We start from the raw sequence: 22,081 nt of genomic DNA on the forward strand, positions 1-22,081 counted from the left end.
AATGAATGGATGGATGAATGAAGGAGTGAGAGTGATTGGATGGATGGTTGGAAAGAGGTGCCTAAAGGAGCACTCGCCTCAAGCGTACTTGGTCTGCTCACAAACATGGTTCAACTTCTTGGCATGATCAAACTTGTTGAACTGTGTCCTGCAGTTTCGGCCATAATAACAGTTGTCACGGTTCTGAGCATAGTCTGGAAGTGCTTCCTTTGGCAGATTCTTCCTGTAGGCATACAATCCTGTCATGAACACATAGTTTGCGCATTGGAAACATGTCCACATATCGGACTTTGGTGCAATGTTGTTACGCTTGACTGCGTCTAATGATGAGTGAGTGATTGTGCGAGGTTAGTGAGTGTCGCCATGGCATGGCATTCCATGATCATGATTGAATACTTACCACCTGGAATCTTGCCAGAGTCTATATCATCCATTATCTCTTTGTAGACCTGGTTGGCGGTCTTTTGACTCTTTGCCAGATAGTCATTCATGATCTTGATCTCAAACTGATTGCCAGAGAATGAGTTGTGTGGGATGCTGTGCATGGCCTGATCTTTGAGTAGTCCTACTCTTGTCGCAGTCATGCCAGGACACTGTCTATAGTTGTTACAGTAATGTGATGGACACAGGTCGCCTTTAAAATGGGAGGAGGGGACAATGTTAACATTGTTGACTGATTGATTGATTGATTGAATGGATGGAGGGTCCAACCAACTTACACTTGTCTTTGACTGGTGGTGGCACTCTCTTGGGGAAGCGTTGATAGCAACCAACGCATACCAAGTGCTCAGCACCTTGAGCGGGACACAGGAAGCCATCGGCCAAAGGGTTTGTACAGTTGATACACTTGTTAGAGGCCAGCGCATACTCATCTGAGCTATTGTCCTCATCCTCATCATATTCGTCATCCTCATCATACTCATCATCCTCATCATCATAGTACTTCTTCTTTGATTTGTTGAGTTTACCATCATTCAACTATGTATGATTGATCAATGTGTCGGTCAGTCAGTGTGCGCACTGCACTCTATGATACCTTGATCCAAGCATATACATACCATTTGATCAGTTATCTTGCTCCTCTTATCCATCTCTTCCAACTCTTGTGGATCTCGCTTCTTGTCTGGATGGGTCTTGAGGTAGGACTCTATCAGGTTGTTGATTGCGTGGTTCTTTTGTGCCAGCTTGACATCGGTGCGGCATTGTGGACAGATGGTGGAGTTCTCGCGCCAGTCTCCGTAGCAGCACGTGCAAAAGTTGTGCATGCATGGGATCAGCGTCAGACACTTGTGAATGAGGTCTTGGCAGATGCCACAGACAAGGTTGTCCTCCATCGAGTCGTGCTCCACCTTTGTCTTCTTCACAATGCTCGGCTGTTTGGTTAACAATGACTCATCGCTGCTCTTTCTCTTGAGTGATGAGACCGATGTCTGTATATTCGATGGCGCTGTTGATACTGCTGCGGTAGTTGTGGTTGTAGTCGATGTGGATGGATCTACATTGTCACTATTTGAGCGCTGTGATGAGAGGCCCGATCCAGACTTTGAGGGCGTCTTCTTTGTCGCGGATGTCTGACGCTTGGTGGTTGGCGTTAGGGTCGATGGTGAAGGCGTGAGGACCGTGTCTGACTTTGTCAATTGCGTTGGCACTGTCTCTGTCTTTGCCTTGATGGGTGATAGGTCGGCCAATTCCTGCATATCATCGTCCATCAACTGTGTATGTCCTGGTTCCGACTCATCCTCTTGAGCCCTTCGCAGTCGCTCCGCCTCTGCCTCTGCCTCTGCACGCTGACGTTCCGCTTCGACCTTTTGTTCGAATCTAATACGCTCTAGATCTTGAAACCAATACACTATGCGTTGTGGGTCGTCCGGGTCACTACTAGCTGTGAGTGATATCTCATTGCCATTGACCAGTGTAACTGTGTTTCCCTTGCCAACCTTCTTGTAATTGACGAATGTTCCGTTTGAGCTATCGCGTTCAAAGTTAGTGTCAATCGTTCAATCCAATCAATCAATGAATGAACATACCTTAGATCATCCAAATAGAACCTGTAGTCTGCATCATCAGCCTCTTTCTTCCTATATATATTGCAATGTAATGAGCTGATTCGCTTGTCATTGAATTGTACTTCGACATCCTTGCCACGACCAAACCTGCATTGATCATCCTGTATCTCAATGTGTTGGAAGTTTGGGTTGGTGGACACTAGTCGTGCCCATGATGTTGCCGCCACTTCATTGATACTAGTGTCATTCGACATTATATCAGAGTCATTGGCTGTCTTGTCAAGATTCTCCATATTGTTGTAATGTATCTATCTATCTAACTATCTTTCTATCTGTTATAGTTTCAAAATGATCTACAGCAATCTTAGTGATGAGGCAAAAGGTCATCATCCACTTTATCACTTCAAATTTGATTCCCAGAAAATATCTATTTTTGAGTAATTAGTTATCTAATTAATGATCATCAATTTTCCCTATTTATTTGAGATCTTAAGTTTTATTTACTTGACTTGTCCAACTGACGAGTTTATTTTAAAATAAATTTGAAAAAATTCCAACAAAAAAACGCCTCAAAAGCAAGACGCTCGATCTTTCTTTAAACATCCTCGTTGGTGTAGTTGGTAACACCTCAGTCTCTCACACTGATACCTCGGGTTCGATTCCCGAACGGGGAGGTCCTTTTTGTTTTTTTTGTTTTTTGTTTTTTGTTTTTTTTTTAGGGGGAGAGAGATCAAATATTCATATTAGGGTGCCATTATGCGTTTGGAACCCTTTCCGGGTCTCCACCTGGTACCCAATTGTAATATTTAAATTTTTTTTTGTATTACTAGGAATAATTTTTTAGATATATTAGCATTTAAATTGATTTTTGGGCATCCGTCCGACTTTAACTCAATTGGTAGAGTGTTTGACTGTAGTGTAAACAAAGTAATCAAAAGGTCGCTAGTTCGATTCTGGCAAGTCGGAAAATTTTATTCTTTTTAGGTTTGACAAAATCGTTTAATATAAAGAGATGTACTCTTAATATTATTGAACGTTCACTTGAGAGTATGACAGTTAGTAATTGAAGACCCACTGTCTATGAATGAACGAATCATATAAACTTATTTATTAATATATATGATGATTGATTGGTGTAACAAGAGGACATACCTTGAGAGTATGACAGTTAGTAATTGAAGACCCACTGTCTATGAATGAACGAATGAAGTGATTGAGTGCGCGAAGCGACATCAAAACACTTTGGAAAACGAATCATTCGACTCTGGAAGTTCCTCATGTTACAATCGAGGGTCTTTGGTCGCATTGAAGAAATTTACAAGTTCCACATTCGAGCCTTAGACTTGGTGAAGCAACGCTCTGGTATCAATGTCAGAGAATGGAACATCAAAGCACTGGACATCTCCACGAAGTCTCGTCGCCCCAACCTTCCATTCATCCACCTCATGGCAATCATCGTCAACTACCTCTGGCACTACATCGCCAACCACCTCTTTGGCAACAAGGAGGCCCTGTTGGCCAAGCTCAGCTTGGTGTGCATCACATCCTTCAAGTCCCTCCTCCGCCATGACTCCGGAGCCATATGGTGAAGGTGTGGCGACGCTGTGGTTGTAACCCTTATTTGATTGGTTATCCACAAAAAAAAAAAACAGTATTTAAGTCATATTATTGATTTATTACAATTGATGTGATTTGGATATAATCGGTGAGAAGACGGCTGTCCATTATGATGTTGATGATGATTATGGTGGACGGCAGCTGGATGACGCTTGCCATGACAACCAACCGTCGTTCGAATTCATTTACGTCTGTAAGTTTGTTTGAGTGCGAGAGTCCTCTTGGCGAATGCTGACCGATTAGGATTCTTCCTAATCCATGTCGCTGCACCTACAACAGAGGTGGTGGTAGTCGTTGACGTCGTGGTGGTTGTATGTTGTCTGGCAATGTTGTTGCTGGCTGGAAGATGGATGATTGGTCTGTGTGGGGGTGTTGGCGGGCTGTTGTTACCAACGCTGCTGCCCAACGAGATGGTGCTGCCGCTGCCATTCAAACCACCGCGTCGATGGTTGTTGGCCAACAACGATGAAGTTGATTGAGAAAGTGGCGGTGACTGTGGCAGAGGAAGTTGTCGAGTGGGAGGAGGTGTTGACTTGTTGGTAGCCGATGATGATGACGACGATGAATCAGCCAGTGGCGATATTGTGTTGTTGGTGGTGGTCGTGGTTGGCACAGGCAATGGTAATGCAGGTCGCTTGTTGTTGTTGGTAGTATTGCCGCTGCCTGGCGCTGGTGGTGGGTTAAATGTTTCAATACCTGCTCGCAGTTCTTCAATCTCCTTTACAATATACTGGAAGCCCGGACGATTCTTTGGGTCGCCACTCCAACACAGCTCAATGACGTTGCGCAACTTGGCTGGAACGCTTGGCGGCAGGGTCGGACGTAGATTCTTGGTCCTGATGGCATTGATCACCTGATGCTTCTTTAGTGTCGTGCCATACTCGTCAAAGGGCACCATGGCAGTGAGTATCTCGTATAGGATCATGGCGAATGAGTAGGTATCGGCCTTCTCTGTGTAGCCCTCCTCTTGGGTGCTGATCGCTTCCGGTGCCATCCATTGATACGACAGCAGGATACCTGCCACCGAGTGAATCGACTGTTGGCTCAGACCAAAATCTGCCACCTTGGCCACAACTGGCGCCGTCTCATCCATTGAGCACAAAAAGATGTTTGGCGAACGAAGGTCACGATGGATGACGGGTGGCGACAGTGACTGCATATAATGGAGGCCACGCGCAATGTCCAACATCATGCGTGTCTTTAACGACCACTTGATTGGCTCCTCCTTGGTGCGCTGCAGTCTGTGATAGAGATCACCCATTGGCACAAACTCCATGACCATGCGTGGCGGGTTGAACATCAGACCGTGGAGACGGACCACGTTCGGATGGTCCAGACTCGACATGATAAAGACCTCGCGCTGGAACTCGCGGAACTTCTGTATGGTGTCCTCCATCTCTTGGTCGGGCTCGATGATTAGCGACTTTATGGCGATCGGTTCGCCTGTGCGCTGTAGGCGTCCCTTGTACACGAGACCAAATCCACCCTTGCCAATCTGTTTCTCGCATTCAACGTCGGCTTCGGTCATTGTGGGCACCTTGTTGATGACGAGGTCTGGGGCCACCTGGTCGAGTCGCACGGGGATGTTGGTGTCGTTGCGACAGTAGAGGAATGGGTTGCCCTCTTGGATGGCGATGATGCAGCTGCTCAGGTCAAAGTAGAAGGGGTCCTCGCGTGGACTGCGACTGATACAGTGGCTGCAAGGGATGACACGATTGATGTTGGGCAGTGACTTGTAGAAGTTCTCCAACAATGACTCGACAGTAAAGACGATCTGCTGAAGGAATGCAATGGCCGTGTAGCTCTGCTCCACCTCGGTGATGCCACCGTTGAACAGACGTATCTCGATCGTGAGCTTGTAGGCATCCTTTGAGTCAAAGTTCTTGCGCTTGCGGAATGTGATCAATGCCTGTTGCTTTTGTGATGTGTTGATAATGTCTAACAGCACGCCATTCTTCCAATATGTCTTGATCTCGATGCCACCAATGTGCAGGATACGCAGCAACAGTCGAGCAAAGAAGCCCAGTGGCATAAACTCAAAGTTAAAGTCGCAGCCAAAGATGTGCACCGGGTGCTTGTCTTCGATGAGCTCGGCTGTCGGGATCCACTCTCGATTGAATACCTTGCCCACATCGCCCTCGGGCTCCTCAGGCAGCAGGGAGGGCACCAGTGAGCGGCCCTCAGCCATCAGTGTGTCTGGTGCGCCAGAGTCATTGCCGCCATCCAGCTGGTAGGCCACCTCAAACTTCTCGAGGATCTTGAGTAGCGTGGGCCAGAGGGCAGGATCGTAGCGGCCACCCCATACCGACACGAGGTCGCTGTGCTTGAGCACGCCCTTCTTGATCCAGTTGTGAGAGAATGTGATCAGACTGCTCATAACGTCCGCCAGCCATTGTGGGTCCAACACGACGAGGTTGCGTAGCGAAGGTGTGTTGTAATGCAAGATGATGCCCAAGTTGTGAAGAAAGTCTGTTACTGCGCCCAGGTCCTCGGGTGCCACGAATGCTTGGCGAGCCTCATTCTGATAGTCAAAGAAGTGGATGTAGTGATCTTGTTGAGGGACGCCATTTGCCGCGTCGTCAGCCGCGCCCGCCAGCCCAGTGCCAGCGGATGCCAACATCTTGCCAGTGCCAAGACCAGCGCCACGCTTGGACAGACGCCTCTCCAGTAGCAAATATGTACCAGGTATATTCTTCTTGATTAGGCCACTCTTGTCGGCCTCTGTGATCAACTTCTTCTTGAGCTCCTTGATTCCCTTGCCAGTACCGCAGCAGACAAAGCTTACGGGGTTCTTGGATTTAGAGTGGCTGACGAACGACTTGTTGATGATGGTCTCGACTTCGCGCAGTTGCTCGGGCGTGCACACATCGATGTGCGTACCCACAAAGAAGATCGATGGCTTGAAGCCATAGTCGCAGATGGACTTGATCTGGCGGATCCAATACTCGACGCGCTCGGCCCAGTTGGGGTCGGCCACGTTGAACACCACCAGATAGAGCGCGCTGCTCGTCAGGAAAAACTGATGCGTCGGGTAGAACACCTGCTGCCCACCAAAGTCCCACGCGCTAAACTCAATCTCCTTGCTCTTGACTGTCTGGATCTTGACGCCCTCGGTCGAGATGGTGTCACCTGTGACCTGATGCGCGCCCTTCTCTTTCTTCTTGCTTCCAATCAGCGCCTGCAGCAAACTGGTCTTGCCGACGCCCTCCTGGCCGACAAACATCAGCTTGACCTTCTTCCACGACTCGTTGCTCTGCTTCTCGAGGATGCTGCGACAGAACGCCAGGATACGCTTGGCGCCCGCGTTGGCGACGGCCGCCGGGAACTCGCTCAGCGGGTTGTCGTGCACCTCGAGGATGTTTAGGTCCTTCAGGTGGCAGATCTCCAGCGGCAGGTTCTCCAGCAGGTTGTTGCGCAGCACCAGCACGTTGAGCGCGCGCATATGTTGGATGTCGGATGGGAGCTCGCGGATCTTATTGTCGCTGACGTCCAGATAGGTGATGTGCTGGCCCATCGTCGTGATGGACAGTGGGAAGCGAGTCATTCCCGACTTTGACAACTGTAGCTTCTTTGAATTACGTCGCTGGTCCTCTGCAATCGCTGCCAACAATGCTATCGTTCCACTTATAACCAATGCATTGCTATTATGTGTCAACAATGAGTCCACTACTATATTATGTCCTGCTTGATATGCTTGTGATAGTTGTTCCTAAAAGTATGTGTTTCCGTGTGAGTAACACTGTTTCCAAGTGTGTTTCCGCGTGTTTCCGAGTGTTTCCGTGTGTTTCCGCGTGTTTCCACGAATAGACATCACTGACTACTTTGCCAAACATACATTCGATACACCTGCTCTTATAACTTCATCCAATGCATCCACATTTCCAGTTGTACATGCATGTCTTAATGCAATCTGTTTCTTTATGTTTGATACAGCATCCACTGCATGATTGATTACTTCTTGTGAGTTCTGTGATGACCTCCACTCTATCAACATCGTCTTGTTCTGTATCAGCTTCATATCCTTTATGAATGAAGTACCTGTACCTATATTGATGCCAACAAATATCGATGGCTAATGAATGGATGGATGGAGTGAGTGAGCTGAGTTGAGACTAGACAACTTAGGACGCGACGACTTACTATTGGCAAGTGAGTTGTTTGATGTGCATCTTTAGAGTTGATAGCTTGTAATGCATTGTTGTATGATGTAACTGATCGCTTGTAATCTTCGAGACCTTGTTTAGACTTGGTGTCAAAGCATTGTATCTTGCATAGGGTGCGAGGCTGCTCGATGGGGTTGCCGTCGTCGTCCTCGACGTTGAATTCGTCGCCAGTCTGTGTGTCTGGGTCGTTAAAGATGAGCTTGTAGCGCGTGCTGATGATGGTGACCACCGTGGGAATGCCGTTCAGACTGTTGATCAGCTGCTCCTTCTCAAAGCCAATGACGTCGACCGAGATCATCTCGAGCTGTGGTTCACTCGCGCCAAAATGTCCGTCAGACCCTGCCACGCCATTACTCGCGGCGATGGCTCTCTGTATCCCGCCACTGCTCCTATTAACAGTGCCGTGATTATACATCCAAATGTATTCCTCCTTCACTCACACTATTTGTCGTCTGTGTGGAAATGATTGATTGATCGAGTGATTGAATGTTTGAATGATTGATGATCAAGTTGATGTCCTTGGATTCTCTGGTATTATGTTTATATATATATATAAATATAATATATATCTAATGTTTGATTTGATTGAATGAATGGGTGGGTTGGTAGAATAGATCAAAGATTGATGATTGTTGTTGTGATGGGATGTGGACCACATCAAAAAAGTCCCCAAAAGTAGGCCTCTTGAGTGCCATTTGCAAAAATTTTATTAAGATTTTGCTTCAACTTTTTTGATCACCGCATCAGGTGGTCCATCGGTTGGATAGATGGTGGTACTGTTATGGGGGGTGATCTGTCGTCAGGGCAAGGGGTTCGCGACCTCATAATGGCGACCACAAGTTGGATGATGTATGATCGAGGCCTACGAGAGAGTCCATGATCCAGTATCCATGACCTTGGACCAAGCCTAGGTTGGCACTACAACTAGTTACGCTGTGCTGGCTGACCCTCTGGACGCGAGCTCTCGAGGTCTTTGTACCATTGCGGCTTGTCCTTCTCCTCGTAGTCGTAGTTTACAAGTATCTCCTCATCTTTGGCGATGGCCCGAATGGATCGGACACACTTGATGTCACCAAAGCGTGGGTGGTAACATGATCGGTATACTGTGTTGTTGTTGAGATCGTGGTTGGCCTTGTGTCCAAGTGATGCGCAGTACTTGTCTGATGTGGACCACTCGGGTGGAATGTCAATATAAGTCTCTTTGTCCAAATACATTGTATTCCTGTTAAACTCCCAATCCCTATCATCTGCAATTTTGGGATCTATTCTCATTCCATTGTAATAAGATACTAGTCTCTGTTGATTGATTGATTGGAATAGTTCCATGATTGATTGAGTTAGTGATTGATTGTGTGATTGAGTAAGTGGAATGGTTCCAGTGTCCATAGAGTGAGTGAATGAATGATTGAGTGTGATAGATTGATTGGAATGGTTCCATGATCGATTGATTGAGTGTGACACTTACATCTGCAGGGATATCAACCTTTGCGAATAGTCCTTCACCAGAGTTTGGAATACTTAAAGTGATTGATTGAATGAATGAACATCTTGTTAGTGAACTGGCGGGTTACGAATGATCGATCAAACCGGACTTACTTTGACTCCTTGACATAGAGGTAGTACTCCTCAAACAAGTCAGGCAGCGTTGGATTGGTCGATATTGTCGAGCTGGTACCCTCATCACGGACAACGTTGGTGTCGATATTGATTGGGAACTCGCTAATTGTGGTTCCGGCAGTGCCCTTGACAAACTCGCCATCCTCCCATGTACCTTTGATCGTGAATCTCTCGTCTGGATAGTAGAAGGTACACTCGCCACTCAATATGCTATCGGTCCATACACCTTCTATTCTGCTGCCATCAATGTTATGAAGTACTCCCTTGCCATTGCGTTCGCCACTGACGTACTCGCCCTCGAATGTCAACACGTGCTCCAAAGTGAATTCGCTGCAATGTCCGCTCAACTCGCCGTCCACATACTGTCCCTCAATCAACACATCCTCATAAATGAGCGATCCCTTTCCATTGAGTGTACCATGTACCCATTCGCCCTCCATTATAAATCCATCCAAAGTATACAATGATCCATGTCCATGACGTTCTCCATCCTCATCGACCTCACCCTCGTAGACCTAATAATGACAAGTTAGTATGTTTGATTGATTGATTGATTGATCGATTGAGTGAGTGAGAGGGTTGAGGGACATACATCTTCTTCATTGCTGTCGTAGGTCTCGTAGCTTGATCCATCTTCTGATGCATTGTCTGATTGTGACATTCTCTTCTTCTTCTTTGGCCTCTTGTTCTTGTCGTTATCTTTGGTCTGTTTGGGTTGTTGTTGTTTCTTGGATGTTTGAGTTGGGGCTGATGATGCTGAAGTGTTCTTTGTCTTCTTCGTTGTCTGAACTTGTTGTTGCTGCTGCTGCGGTTGCTGCTGTTTCTGTTGTGTTGTCTTTCGTTTCATTTATGTCAATGATCGATTCGATTTGAATGAATGAGTGTTTGTCAAACACGAACAATCACACAAAAAGACGACTCGTCTTTTCAGATTTATTAATATTTAATGAACCAATCAATTTAATTAAATAAATCCAAATAACTTGGGAGGATCATGTGGATTATGTAGCGTGGCATTATGTCTACTGATGATTAAGAGTGAAGTACTAGATTGTTGATTGTTATCCATCCTTCGAAGTGTGAATCGTGTGTCATATGTTTTGTTGTAAAGATTGAATGTATCCACATGTGGAGCCTTGTCCATAATCATTTTGATAAAGGTCTTGACATCATTCTCCAACAAGAATCTGACATTTAACTCCTTCAACCTGACCGAAGTCACCATATCCATTTGTTCAGGATGTCTACTAACCATTTCCGGGATGATATAATCCCTAATTCGTACCTTCACACTAGTCATCATCAAAGTTGACGACATCGGTTGGCATGCAATACACTCAACATATCGACTTTGATTGAATGTGAATGTTGACAATGTTTGGATAGTGGATGGTAACTGTACAGAGTCCAGTGATTGTTGGAAACCTTTTCCAATGCATAGCTTGATGATGCCCTCGTGCAGGATACCCTCGTCCAGTGGTCGATTAAAGTGCATTCCCAAGTCCAACTTGGTCAGAGTGATTGGTAGATCACCCTTGGTCAACACCTGATCAAAGTGAGTTCCAAACTTTAGTACCTTGAGCCTGCCATGGAGATCGCTGGGAACAGAAGTCAGGTCACCATAGAATGGGAAAGTTAGTTCTGTGAGTGATGGCAAAGTACTTGTACCATTGAGCAGCACATTTTTGGTGTACGTGTCCAATGACAGTGATGTTAGTGTTGGAGGGAGGATATCTGGCCAGTTCTGATCGGTTTGATAGATTCGTAGGATTAGTTGTTTGAGTGATTGGCGGGGTATGACTCCTGGTTCAATAGAAGAGGTGAGATGGTCAATCTCCAAGTGGGTGAGAGATTGAGGGAGGGATCCAGGTAGGATGGGCTTCAAGACGAAGCTCAGCAGCTTCAACAACTTGAGTGACTCTGGTAGTACTCCACATTCGATTGTTTGACTAAATGAATAGCGTATGATAAGTGAGTACAATGAGTTGGGAAGTGTGCCATGCCCCAATGGTTGATTGTATTCGTCGCCCAGTTCAAGCGTCAGGAGTGATTGTGGTAAGGTACCAGGATGCAACACCTGATTGAACGAATTGCCCAATATTAGAGATGTCAAAGACTTGGGAAGGATGTCAGGTGATGTTATCGGTGCATTGGGGCCATACGTGAAAAAGAGTGAAGTGATCGAGTCGGGTAGTTGTCCGGGCAATAGAGATTGTACCATCTGGTAATCGATAGCCAATGAATTTAGTGTGATGGGTAATGATCGTTTGATCAGTGGTCTACTCTTTATAAGATTTAGACCCAACAGTGTTAGTGATCCACCTCTCATATCACATGCACTTGAACAAGATCTTATTGACTGATGTAGTCGTGATACGTCTGATGATGGTTTTGAGTGTAGCCAATCAAATCTTTGTATATTCTTTGACACTACATTATAATACCTCTTACATGTCAATGCAAGACTCATCACATCAACATCATCCGACAACCAGTGAACAATAGTCCTGATGACTGTCAAGTTTGTAAGTGTATCCATTATGTTTATATGTATCTATTTTTTTTGATCACATGTGACTATTTCCTATTTTGGTCATGATAACCTATTTTTTTCATTTTATTAATTATTTATCCAAACAATAATATAATGTGATCCAGTAGTTCTGTTGACATTTCTTTGTTGTCCACAGCCTTTAGTAATACTTCTAACATTTCTAGATTTGTAAAATGAGGTCCATTTGAGGGTAGATTGGCTCCATCTAAATCATCGTCTTGATTAGAATCTTTTCTCTCCTTCATTGATAGTTGGGCCTGTTTGAATCTTTCCTCCAAATCATTTTCCAGAGGTAATTCCTCCAACAATATATCTAAATATCTCTCCATCTCTTGATAAATAACTATCTCCAATCCATCAATATTGAATGATCAAGTGTGTATCAATGTATGGACTCTTCGGCAGTCTGGAGAAATATGGATATTGAATGACATGAAGTGATATGATCTGATCTGAGAGATTCCACATCATCAATGGGTGATTGACAAAGTGTAATCTTTACACATACATTCCACATCTTCACCCACCACATCACACCCACCACATCTTTGATGATCAAACCGAACGAAAGTGATTGAATCTAGATTCCAGTAATCCAGGAATAGAATATATTTATAAACCTAAATGTTTTTAATTAAGCTAATAATTATATATATAAAGTATCCACCAATACTACTTGCTAGGCCTCATAGTAGTCGAAAAACTTCAGGAGGAATGTCTTGTAGTGTGCAACGTCCAGCTTGGATGTTGGCATTAGGTGACCGTGCTCATGTACGTAGCACTCGGGCTCAGAGAATTGATGTGAGAGTGACTCGCAATTGGACGCTGCGACCAGCTCGTCGGACTTGCCCCAGACGTGCAGCGAGGGTGTGGTGATCTTGTCGAAAGGGTAGTGATTGTTCACTTCCGGTGAGGAGGACGATGCGCCTCTATTACCATTGCTGTTGTTGTTGTTGTTGTTGTTATCATTGTTGTTGTTGTTGTTGTTGCTGGCTGCAGCCGACTCTGCACCATCTGTATGCGACGAGCATGGATACAGTGATTGATGAACGGTGGCCCTGCTCTGGAAGCCACTGAACAACAGAGCAAAGTTGAAAGATATGTCTTTGTAGCCATCGCCACGCTCGATGCTTGTGTCAGAGTTCAATGAGGAGATTGAGCACAGCAGACTGCCGAGGACTGCGCCCTGAGAGAATCCAAGTATTCCATCGAATGGTCCCTTCTTGATAAAGATATTCCTAATGTAGTCCAGTGTTGTCTCCCAGCCTCTGTACTCCTTTCCATCACCTGTTGCTCTCCACCATGATGCCGATCCTTTGGCCTCGTCAACAATATGTGGCGCATCAATGTAGACTATGAGTTTGTAACAAAAGATGTGTCAGATGGATGGATGTGCGAGGAGAGTGTGCAGATGATGATGCTTACTAAAGTCTGCAATGTCATCCAATGACTTCCTGAGCACGGCAGTCTTGCTCTTGAACACAGTTGCATTCTGTTTGTATCCATGAAGACACAGGATTCTCAGACGACGCTTGGATGGCACGAGCGAGGACTGGTTGGCCTGTGGCGCGAGATATTCGACGATGGTTTCCGTTTCCATTCTTTGTAGTAGGTGTTGATGATGATGAGAGAGAGAGTAGTTTTGATTGGTCTATCTATCAATCAATGCTTCACAACCTATGATGATGGCAATGTTTTTCTCTGGATGTTAGGGATCTCTGCTCCTCAAGTCTTGGGTTTGGTGGGCAGGCAGGGAAAGAAGAAGGAAGGAAAGAATAGAGGAAGGGATGAAATGAATGAATAGTTGGTGCTACAGGCTTTGTGGTTGATGATCGATTGAATTGTGATAATATTGATTCTGAATTATTGGATTTATGGATGGATGGATTGATAGAATGCAGTAGCAGTAGCTTGAAGTCAAGTCGCGTGAATGAATGAAGAATGAATAGATGCTGCTACACCAACAACACATCGGGGTGGCGGCAACAACAAGATCTTGATTGATTGATGCTGTTGTTGGTTGATGGTAGTTGTTGTTTGGTGTTTGGTGTTTGTTTGGTGTTGATGGATGGTGCAGCGGTGGGAATAAATATGTGTGGAGGCGGCCTGGTTGAGAAAGGACGGGTAGGTTGGGCATCATCGCAGCCCACACACAACGATTGCAAGGTAGACAGATAAAGGTAAGGTAATGAGTGTGTGCACTACTGTGAGTGTTTGTTTGTTTGTTGTAATCAGATCACTCGTCTTGTCAGGTGCTCCATCAACCTGAGTGTTTGAGTGTTTGTTTGTGTGTTTGTGTGTGTTGACGGTCGGTCGGTTGGTTGTAGGTGGGTTGACTTTGATGATGGTGTGGTGGTAGTGGTTGTGGTAAGGGTATGAACGATGTGTGTGTATGTGGTGGTGGCTTGGTGATGATCCATGTCGTGTCGATTGCCTTCTCTACCTTGCCTGTCTGCAAGCCGGTGGCAGGCCGATAAGCCAATGAAAGAATGAATTGTGGCAGGCAGGATGAAGTGGAAGGTAATAAAGAGAATGATTGATTGATTTCCAGCTTTTACAATTGGACCACCACATCACCATCAATATTATTAATGGAGTTGTTTGATTGATTGATCAATTATGTGATTATGTGTGACATCTTGTCAAGAGAGAGAGAGGGAAGAGTCACCTGACACGATGATGTGCAGCCCTCATGGACTGGTATCCTCTTGGATTATCCAAGAACGTGCCACTCAAATCCAAAACAACGTGTTGTGATGTTTAACACATACATGCTTTGAATGCTAACGAGGAGTACTTTGTTTGAATGGGTAAATGGCAATGAATGAATTGTAAAAGTAGTAGTAATAGTAGTATTCTACAATATCTTATCAGTGATAACTATCTGATGATGTTGTTGATGATGATGTTGATTAAGCAACACGATTTACAACTATAGCATTGTGTGTTTGAGTGTATATCCAATTAGAATAATGAATCTCTGTCTTGTCCGTCTGTCACTGTTTGTTTGGTGTTTCCAGTGTTGTTGTCGTTGTTGTTCGTTGTAATGAATGAATGAATGAATGAATAGATGGATGAACACACATAATAATGTAATGTGGTGTGTTCCAACAACGAGGAAAACAATAAGATAGAGAGAGAGATAGATAGAGGTATATGTATGTGTGTTCAATTCCATTCCATTCCGACAACATCTGCAGTTACACTCGTGGTCATTCATTGGTCGTGGTAAGTGGTAAGTGGTAATTGGGGGTTTGGTTCTCGTCTAAGTGTGTGTCCAACCACATACATTCAAGATGAGATGCGGATGTGGATATATATGGATATAGATGGATGGATGGATGGATGGATGGATGGATGTGTCCTTTGCCCTTTGTATGATGGTGGTGTTGTTGATTCGTGTCATGGTCTGAAATCTCAGAGTGTATTGACGACTAAACCACATCCTCCTCTCTTTCTTTCGTCGTCATTCAACCATCCCATTCATTCATACCACACACACGCACCACTCACTTACACTTACATACACTACTACACCAGTCGTCAGAAGAGAGAGGGAGAGAGAGAGTATATGAGATAATATGAGGTATGGGAGAAGAGATTGATATGATGATTATCAAGCCAAGTTTGTGTGTAATGATCTAATCTATCTACCTTTCAACTTTGTACTGGTATATAAATATATATAAATTATATCTTTAAATATACAAATACATATACTTGAGAATGAATGAGAAACAAACAATAACAATCAATGTACTCTTCTAATTGGTCGATCAATCATGTCTCCCTCGCACTCACACACGACCTAATAATCGGGAACTAACTCCAATTCACAAAATATCGCTTTCATGGGGTGTTGGACACAAGACCATGACCTGCTAATGTGATACCAATGTGATTACACACATTGTTGGAATAGAAGTATGGGAGATACTTCTTGGATAGGAGTGATCTGTTCCCATCAAAGAATGTAGTTGTTATTGTTATTATTATTGTTGTTGGGTGGATATTGTATTTGCTGTTGTTGTGGCTGAAGAGGTTGTTGTTGATGTTGTTGGAGAGGTTGTGATGGCATCATATATTGATACTGTTGTTGTTGTTGTTGTGGCTGAAGAGGTTGTTGAAGTTGCTGGTCTTGTTGCAACAATTGCTTCAGGTCTGTCCTTATTGAACTCATTTGATTGATCATAAACAATTGATACTCCTCCATTGACTTTAGCTTGGCCTCCAACAGTTCAATCTTCTTGTTGGTAATACTTTGTTCTGTTGATTGTGACTCTTGCTGTTGTTGTTGTTGTTGTGGTTGTTGACTCCTCTGCTGTCCAGCATGTGTAGGTACATCATCCATTGAGATGCCACTACCACCACCAGTTGTTGGAACACTTCCACTCCTTCTCCTAAGATTGCTCCTGCTATTGTTCAAACTTGGCGATGCATTGTGACTATTGTTGTGATTGTTGTTGTTGTTTAGATCGATACTACTGCTTGTCCTGCTAAGATCATCCTTGACAGCGACTTCCTTATCACTGGATATGAATGATTGTACCTGTTTCTTAAATCTACGGTCCCTTCCAAAGTTCTTGACTGCTTCAATGTACTTGACGCTAAAGAACGCCTCTTGAGTATTGAACATGGTACTATTGTCCGAGTAGTTATTCAATCGTTGCCATTTATAACGTTTCCATACTACTTGTATCAGCTGTGTACGTAATGTGATGGGTTTGGATGGGTTAGTCACATCGTTGGACCCTTGGATCGGGGACATGGTGCGAAGGACAACTTACCTTGGCAGCAGAGTCCCTCTCCTTCTCTTGTACCTCAAGTAGGTAGATATAGTTAAGTATAGGCTTCTGATGTGCTGTTGGATGTGTCATCCTACTGAATTGTTCAATCAAACATGCCAAAAGGAACAAGCCCAACATCGATGAAAGCTGGAGAATGTGTAAGAATTGATTGATTGATTGAGTGTTAGCAGGGACCTCTGGAAGGGAAGTGAATGAACTTACAATGGCTCCAAACTTGGCAAAGACTACAGTGGGCTTGTATAGTTCGTAGGGGTCGGTGGGCCATCCAGTGACCATGCTGATGAATGATATATACAATGAGACGCCATAGTTGAATAGTGGACTGGCCTCCCTCTCAAACACATATATAATATGTGCACAGATCAGGATGATCATCACCGTGAATGGAATGAACGACATCAATGGTCTTTGATACAGCAGTGTCTTAAAACTGAGTTGCCAGTTGAACTTTGGTGGAACATTGTTATTCTGTTTGTACCTGGATTATTTGATTGATTGATTGATTGAGTTGAGTTAGTGATTGAGTGATTGGAATAGTTCCACCAAGTTACTTACTTGGCATTTATGGTATGACGCATCTCGTAGATATGTGAGAAGTCTCGGTAGACACGGATGAACATGTAGCATCGAAGCCACATTAGGAGGCCCCACTTGGGATCGTTCCACAGGTGGAGTGGTCCATCGGCAAATGGCAATGGCTGAACAAGACATACTAAGACCTCGGCCCAAAACAAGGGCGCCAATGTCGTTGATCTCAATACATTAAGTGGTGTCACACGGAATCCCTTTGCCCTCTTTGTCAGCCATCCATGCGTAACATTTGACAAAAGTAGTCTATAATAGTCCATCAATTGACAGACTTTATTTGATTGATTTGATGAGTGGGTGGTGAGTGAGTGGGATGGTTCCATGATTGATTGAATGGATGAGTGGAGGTACATACATAATATTAAGGTTGTGAAGAATATTGCCATTCGTATACCTTTGGATGCGCCATCGAATATGATTTGACGCCCTTTCCATGATACTTGTAGCTCGGCGATCATGAGGACAATGCCAGTCATGCCATTTATAAATATGTAGAGGTACCTATTACGAAGTGTACTATCTATCTTGCGAGCCTTCTTGAATGTCTCAATTGCAAATGGAGTTGAAGGCACGGTAAACTCCTCCTCCATAGGCCTACTATTCTTATTGAATGATATCAATAATCTATTATGTGCCATACTATCCTGTTGTCAATTATACACAACACTGATATCAGTGTGTGTGCGTATGTATGAGTATGTATATTTATGTGTTTTCTACTTATATGTATGACAACTACGGAATAAGACCCATTTGTAGTGTACTACAACAGTGGATATTTGCGGATGATGGAGGGGCAGCCGAGTCAAACACCTGTTTTTGATGAAAAAAGCTGTGAGGTCCCATCACAACCTGTTGTCGGGGCTGTTGAGGCGTCCAATGGTGCGATGAAGAATCAAAAAGAACAATCTCTCACTCATCTAGCATCGTCCAAAGAATAATCATTGCATTGCACAATGTCGACAACAAAGGGGCATGACATTGAATGAATGAGTGAATGATTGAGTGATGTTTGTTTTGTTTGAAAAGTGATGTGAATGTAGTGAATTGATTACCAAGATATTGAATCAATGAAGTGAATGAACATTGGGATGGATGTTGATGATATGTATGTTGTGTGAAGGCAATAAATAGGTATGATGTGTAGGGTATATACACTGGCCTCATGCTGGTAAGGTTTATTGGATACCTCCTATGTGGGGATGGATATGTGCAACATTTTCATTCTTGAATAGTAAGTAGAAGTACTAAGATGTTTAGTCAAGGATAACGATGAAGGCGTGGATAACACCTGGAATCCACAACAAGAGGGTCAAGATAAGATTGATCCAGAACTTGTCACTGCAGCCTGTTGGTTGTTTGAGAAAGAAAGAGAAGAAAGAGAAAAGAGAAGATTGTGTTAGAATGAATGAATGATTGAAATGAGGGAGCTGGTGAGGATTGATGAATGAGACTAGACATACCCTTTCTGATCAAGACGGCCAGTGGTGGCAGGAATATAGCCAAAATGCACAAACAGATCTTCTCGCAACCTCCCATTGTAATGATTTATATATTTATAGAGTTATAACTTTGAATTAAGAATGTGAATGAATGAATGAGTGGATGAGATTAGTAATGGATTGATTGATGAACACCAACACCAGAGCTCCCCCATCAAACTTATGATGGGTTCGTTGTGCGAACCTTATTCATTCCCTGAATTCAACTTAATTATATTTTGTTGGTGACGACGACACGGACAGGTGACCAATGCGCATGATCGCAGCAGTACCCCACACAAGTGTGGATATTTCATTCTTTGTGTCATCAAGCAAGTAAGAAATAGACATCTATTGTGTTTGTTTGATCATGTCACACACAGTCAAACAAGCTCACTCATTGGTGATCACGGGTTCATTTGCAAAAGAGTGCCCTCACTTTGCAAATTATCTGAACTCGAGGGCGACGTAGTGTTGTGTGAGCTTATGAATTCAGCCCAACACCTCATGCATGGTTCATGTAACTCGCTTGTTACTTTCCTTCCCATACAAGACCACTGACACACCTTACTCTGTTTTTTGAGATGGGGATTATTATTTTTATTTATTTATTTAGTTTGATTGGTGTCTAGTCCCTTCCTGATGTCCTCTTAAGAGTTTGATTGAATTGGAAATACCAGTACATTATACGAAACTTTTATCCATATATGGTTTTCAATAACATTTGATTGTTTTTCTTGAAGACATATTATTTGTGATTGATCAAGTCGACAAAATTTATAAATACTCCTTATATTTATATAATCATAATTATTTACATGATAAAAATTTACATTTGGATAATTTCTAATTAATATTCTGATCATACTTGGTTTTAATAATGTTGTGGTATTAATATTTAAATATATATTATTAACTTTTATCATTGACTTTGTATCAAATCCAATAGAATCCTTTATATAAATATATTTTATAGTATCTGGTAATATATTTTCAATAATATTTAATTTCCTATTAGAATATAATGATAAATATTTTAATGATTTACATTCTTTAAAGTATGGATTGTTCATGAAATCAAAATCAGGATTGATAAGCTCCAAATAAGTTAGTGTAGGTGGAAAGGTAACCAAAGTGGAGTGGCTGAAGTTGGTACCAAGTTTGAGAGTGGAGAGTTGATTTGGGAGTTGAAGTAATCCTTCAGAGTTTAGTGAACCGACATTTTTAACAATGATTAGTGAAACTAGAGTTTCGGGTAATGCTCCATTCTCTATCATTTTGGGAAAGCAGTAACAAATCTTTAAATATCTTAATCTTGGAGGTAGTGATCCAACTCTTATAATAGGACAGTGATGGAAATCATGACAAAATATAAGGGATACCAAGGTTGTTGGGAATGAGTTTGCAGTAATTAATTCACTGAAATTCTTTTCAATCTTTAAATAAGTTAGACTTGATGGTAATATTTCAATAAAATTATCTAATTGTTGAAATGAATCAAATGATAATGATTGTAATTTTGAAGGGATTGTACCTGGGGCAAATTGATGGTTATAAACACTAATATATAATTCCAATAGTGAATCAGGTAATACACCTGGTTCAATTGGTGAACATGGATATTCTCCTCCAATAAACAATGACTTTAAAGTATTGGGAAGGTCACCTTTCTTCAAAGGGTTCACTAAATATACAATTGTCAACTTCTCCAAGTTTGATGGAAGTATAGAGGAGAAAGAAATGGATTGATAAATATTAATTGGTTCAATTATCAATTCAGTTATTGATGAATTTAAAATATATTCTTTGATATAGTTGTAATTATTCCTGGGTATATTAATTAACATTAATCTTTTCAAATAATTTGGAACCAATGTTGATGGTGATGATGGAGATAGTATTGATATATGGGGTATAATGGAACAATTCCAAATACCGGTCAACTCATAATGGAAATTATCCTGATCAAATAAGTATAATAGTTTAGGATCAATAATTATAATTCCAGCATTAAAATATATAATATTATCTAATCTATGTAAATTATAATTATCATTTTTGAATAAGTTAATATTTAAATGTGATTCCATTATTCTGTTCAACTGATGCTCATTCTTGTTGTAGTTGTTAGAGTTGTTGTATGTTTTGTCAATGATTGCTATCTCTTTGTTATATCTTGTCAACAAATTGAAGTATGATCTACATGATAGACCAAGACATAATGCATCTATACTATTACCAAGGTATTTGAACAATTCCTTGATAATCAAATGTGATAACTTATCCATGTATTATAATATATATGTATTATTATTTGATTGAAATATCTGTAAGAATGAATGAATGATGAGGTTGGTGCTAATCCTTACAAGACTAGACCAGATCGATCTGCTTTATAAAGTGTGCACTTTAACTTTCTAGATGAATGATGATGATAATCTGTATGTCATACCAAAGGGTTGTTGTTGCAATAGTAGTTTATTGTGTACTAATCGATCGACCTGACCTGACCTGACCTGTGCTCGCTGCAGCTGGTGTTCGTCAAGGATGATGCATCATGTCTCCTGTGTGTATAGGTATATATGTCATGTATGTATGATGGATGATTCGCATTTGATTGTCGTCTAAGTGTTTGTGTTCAATGTCCATCGATTGTATTACATCTTGTGCTGGTTAGGGTACTTCAACAGCTCCAAGTACTCCAATGCAATCGTTCTACAGTTCTTCATAAAGTTCTGCTTCTGTGTCCAGAAACAGTCATCCTATTTATATCATATACATCGCAATGAAGATGATGATGATGTTAGCAAGTTATTCACATCCTTTGTTTGATTGTTTGATTGATTGATTGATTGATTGATTGGTTGTGCTTGTGCTTGTGCTTGTGCTGCTGTCACTTCATGTTGTTGTTGCTGAGAGTGTTGATGATGTGATCGATCACCTACGAGTATATCTTGGTAGGCACGCAGCTCAACCTTCTTAGCATTGGACTCTTTGATGAACTGATACTTCTTGGTGAACTCTTGCTCATAAGCACCGAGATGCTTCTTGTACTCCTCTGGGTATCTGTTCTCGATCAACACTTCTGGTAACTGTTCACTGCTTGTCATTTTTCTTATTATCTATCTATATAGTCTGTATTTGATTGTTGTCTGTCAACTTGTTTGATCAGATTCATAAACATTGAGTGAATGAGTGAGCAAGACGATCAAACACACAACCAATGCTCATTTTTTTCAAACCCTTG

General features: G+C 42.5%; 9 protein-coding genes across 9 annotated transcripts; 1 reads left to right on the forward strand and 8 right to left on the reverse strand.

The window, feature by feature from the left end:
- Positions 1–78: 78 nt before the first annotated feature.
- On the reverse strand, positions 79–2,299 carry SAMD00019534_016800 (hypothetical protein; the record flags this gene model as incomplete). Its single annotated transcript, XM_012902271.1, has 5 exons — positions 79–320; positions 401–634; positions 720–978; positions 1,059–1,968; positions 2,028–2,299. The coding sequence occupies 5 exons, from the start codon at positions 2,297–2,299 to the stop codon at positions 79–81; spliced, it is 1,917 nt and encodes a 638-aa protein (XP_012757725.1).
- A 984-nt stretch (positions 2,300–3,283) lies between these two features.
- On the forward strand, positions 3,284–3,595 carry SAMD00019534_016810 (hypothetical protein; the record flags this gene model as incomplete). Its single annotated transcript, XM_012902272.1, has 1 exon — positions 3,284–3,595. One exon carries the CDS (start codon positions 3,284–3,286, stop codon positions 3,593–3,595), a length of 312 nt encoding a protein of 103 aa, XP_012757726.1.
- A 209-nt stretch (positions 3,596–3,804) lies between these two features.
- SAMD00019534_016820 (hypothetical protein) lies at positions 3,805–8,201 on the reverse strand (the record flags this gene model as incomplete). The annotated part of the gene is made up of 3 exons (XM_012902273.1): positions 3,805–7,332; positions 7,459–7,695; positions 7,764–8,201. The coding sequence occupies 3 exons, from the start codon at positions 8,199–8,201 to the stop codon at positions 3,805–3,807; spliced, it is 4,203 nt and encodes a 1,400-aa protein (XP_012757727.1).
- A 509-nt stretch (positions 8,202–8,710) lies between these two features.
- Positions 8,711–10,250, reverse strand: SAMD00019534_016830 (hypothetical protein; the record flags this gene model as incomplete). Its single annotated transcript, XM_012902274.1, has 4 exons — positions 8,711–9,082; positions 9,252–9,303; positions 9,383–9,918; positions 9,996–10,250. 4 exons carry the CDS (start codon positions 10,248–10,250, stop codon positions 8,711–8,713), a joined length of 1,215 nt encoding a protein of 404 aa, XP_012757728.1.
- Positions 10,251–10,379: 129 nt separating this feature from the next.
- On the reverse strand, positions 10,380–11,666 carry SAMD00019534_016840 (hypothetical protein; the record flags this gene model as incomplete). The annotated part of the gene is made up of 1 exon (XM_012902275.1): positions 10,380–11,666. A coding segment is annotated over one exon (1,287 nt), but the record flags the coding sequence as incomplete, so codon positions are not given.
- A 970-nt stretch (positions 11,667–12,636) lies between these two features.
- SAMD00019534_016850 (hypothetical protein) lies at positions 12,637–13,557 on the reverse strand (the record flags this gene model as incomplete). The annotated part of the gene is made up of 2 exons (XM_012902276.1): positions 12,637–13,310; positions 13,383–13,557. 2 exons carry the CDS (start codon positions 13,555–13,557, stop codon positions 12,637–12,639), a joined length of 849 nt encoding a protein of 282 aa, XP_012757730.1.
- A 2,364-nt stretch (positions 13,558–15,921) lies between these two features.
- Positions 15,922–17,943, reverse strand: SAMD00019534_016860 (hypothetical protein; the record flags this gene model as incomplete). The annotated part of the gene is made up of 5 exons (XM_012902277.1): positions 15,922–16,659; positions 16,745–16,891; positions 16,967–17,243; positions 17,321–17,624; positions 17,709–17,943. The coding sequence occupies 5 exons, from the start codon at positions 17,941–17,943 to the stop codon at positions 15,922–15,924; spliced, it is 1,701 nt and encodes a 566-aa protein (XP_012757731.1).
- A 666-nt stretch (positions 17,944–18,609) lies between these two features.
- SAMD00019534_016870 (hypothetical protein) lies at positions 18,610–18,892 on the reverse strand (the record flags this gene model as incomplete). Its single annotated transcript, XM_012902278.1, has 2 exons — positions 18,610–18,701; positions 18,817–18,892. The coding sequence occupies 2 exons, from the start codon at positions 18,890–18,892 to the stop codon at positions 18,610–18,612; spliced, it is 168 nt and encodes a 55-aa protein (XP_012757732.1).
- Positions 18,893–21,322: 2,430 nt separating this feature from the next.
- On the reverse strand, positions 21,323–21,944 carry SAMD00019534_016880 (hypothetical protein; the record flags this gene model as incomplete). The annotated part of the gene is made up of 3 exons (XM_012902279.1): positions 21,323–21,398; positions 21,496–21,596; positions 21,780–21,944. 3 exons carry the CDS (start codon positions 21,942–21,944, stop codon positions 21,323–21,325), a joined length of 342 nt encoding a protein of 113 aa, XP_012757733.1.
- Positions 21,945–22,081: the final 137 nt, after the last annotated feature.

The sequence above is a fragment of the Acytostelium subglobosum genome (genome assembly GCF_000787575.1).
Source record: "Acytostelium subglobosum LB1 DNA, scaffold: scaffold3, whole genome shotgun sequence".
Lineage (NCBI taxonomy): Eukaryota > Evosea > Eumycetozoa > Acytosteliales > Acytosteliaceae > Acytostelium > Acytostelium subglobosum.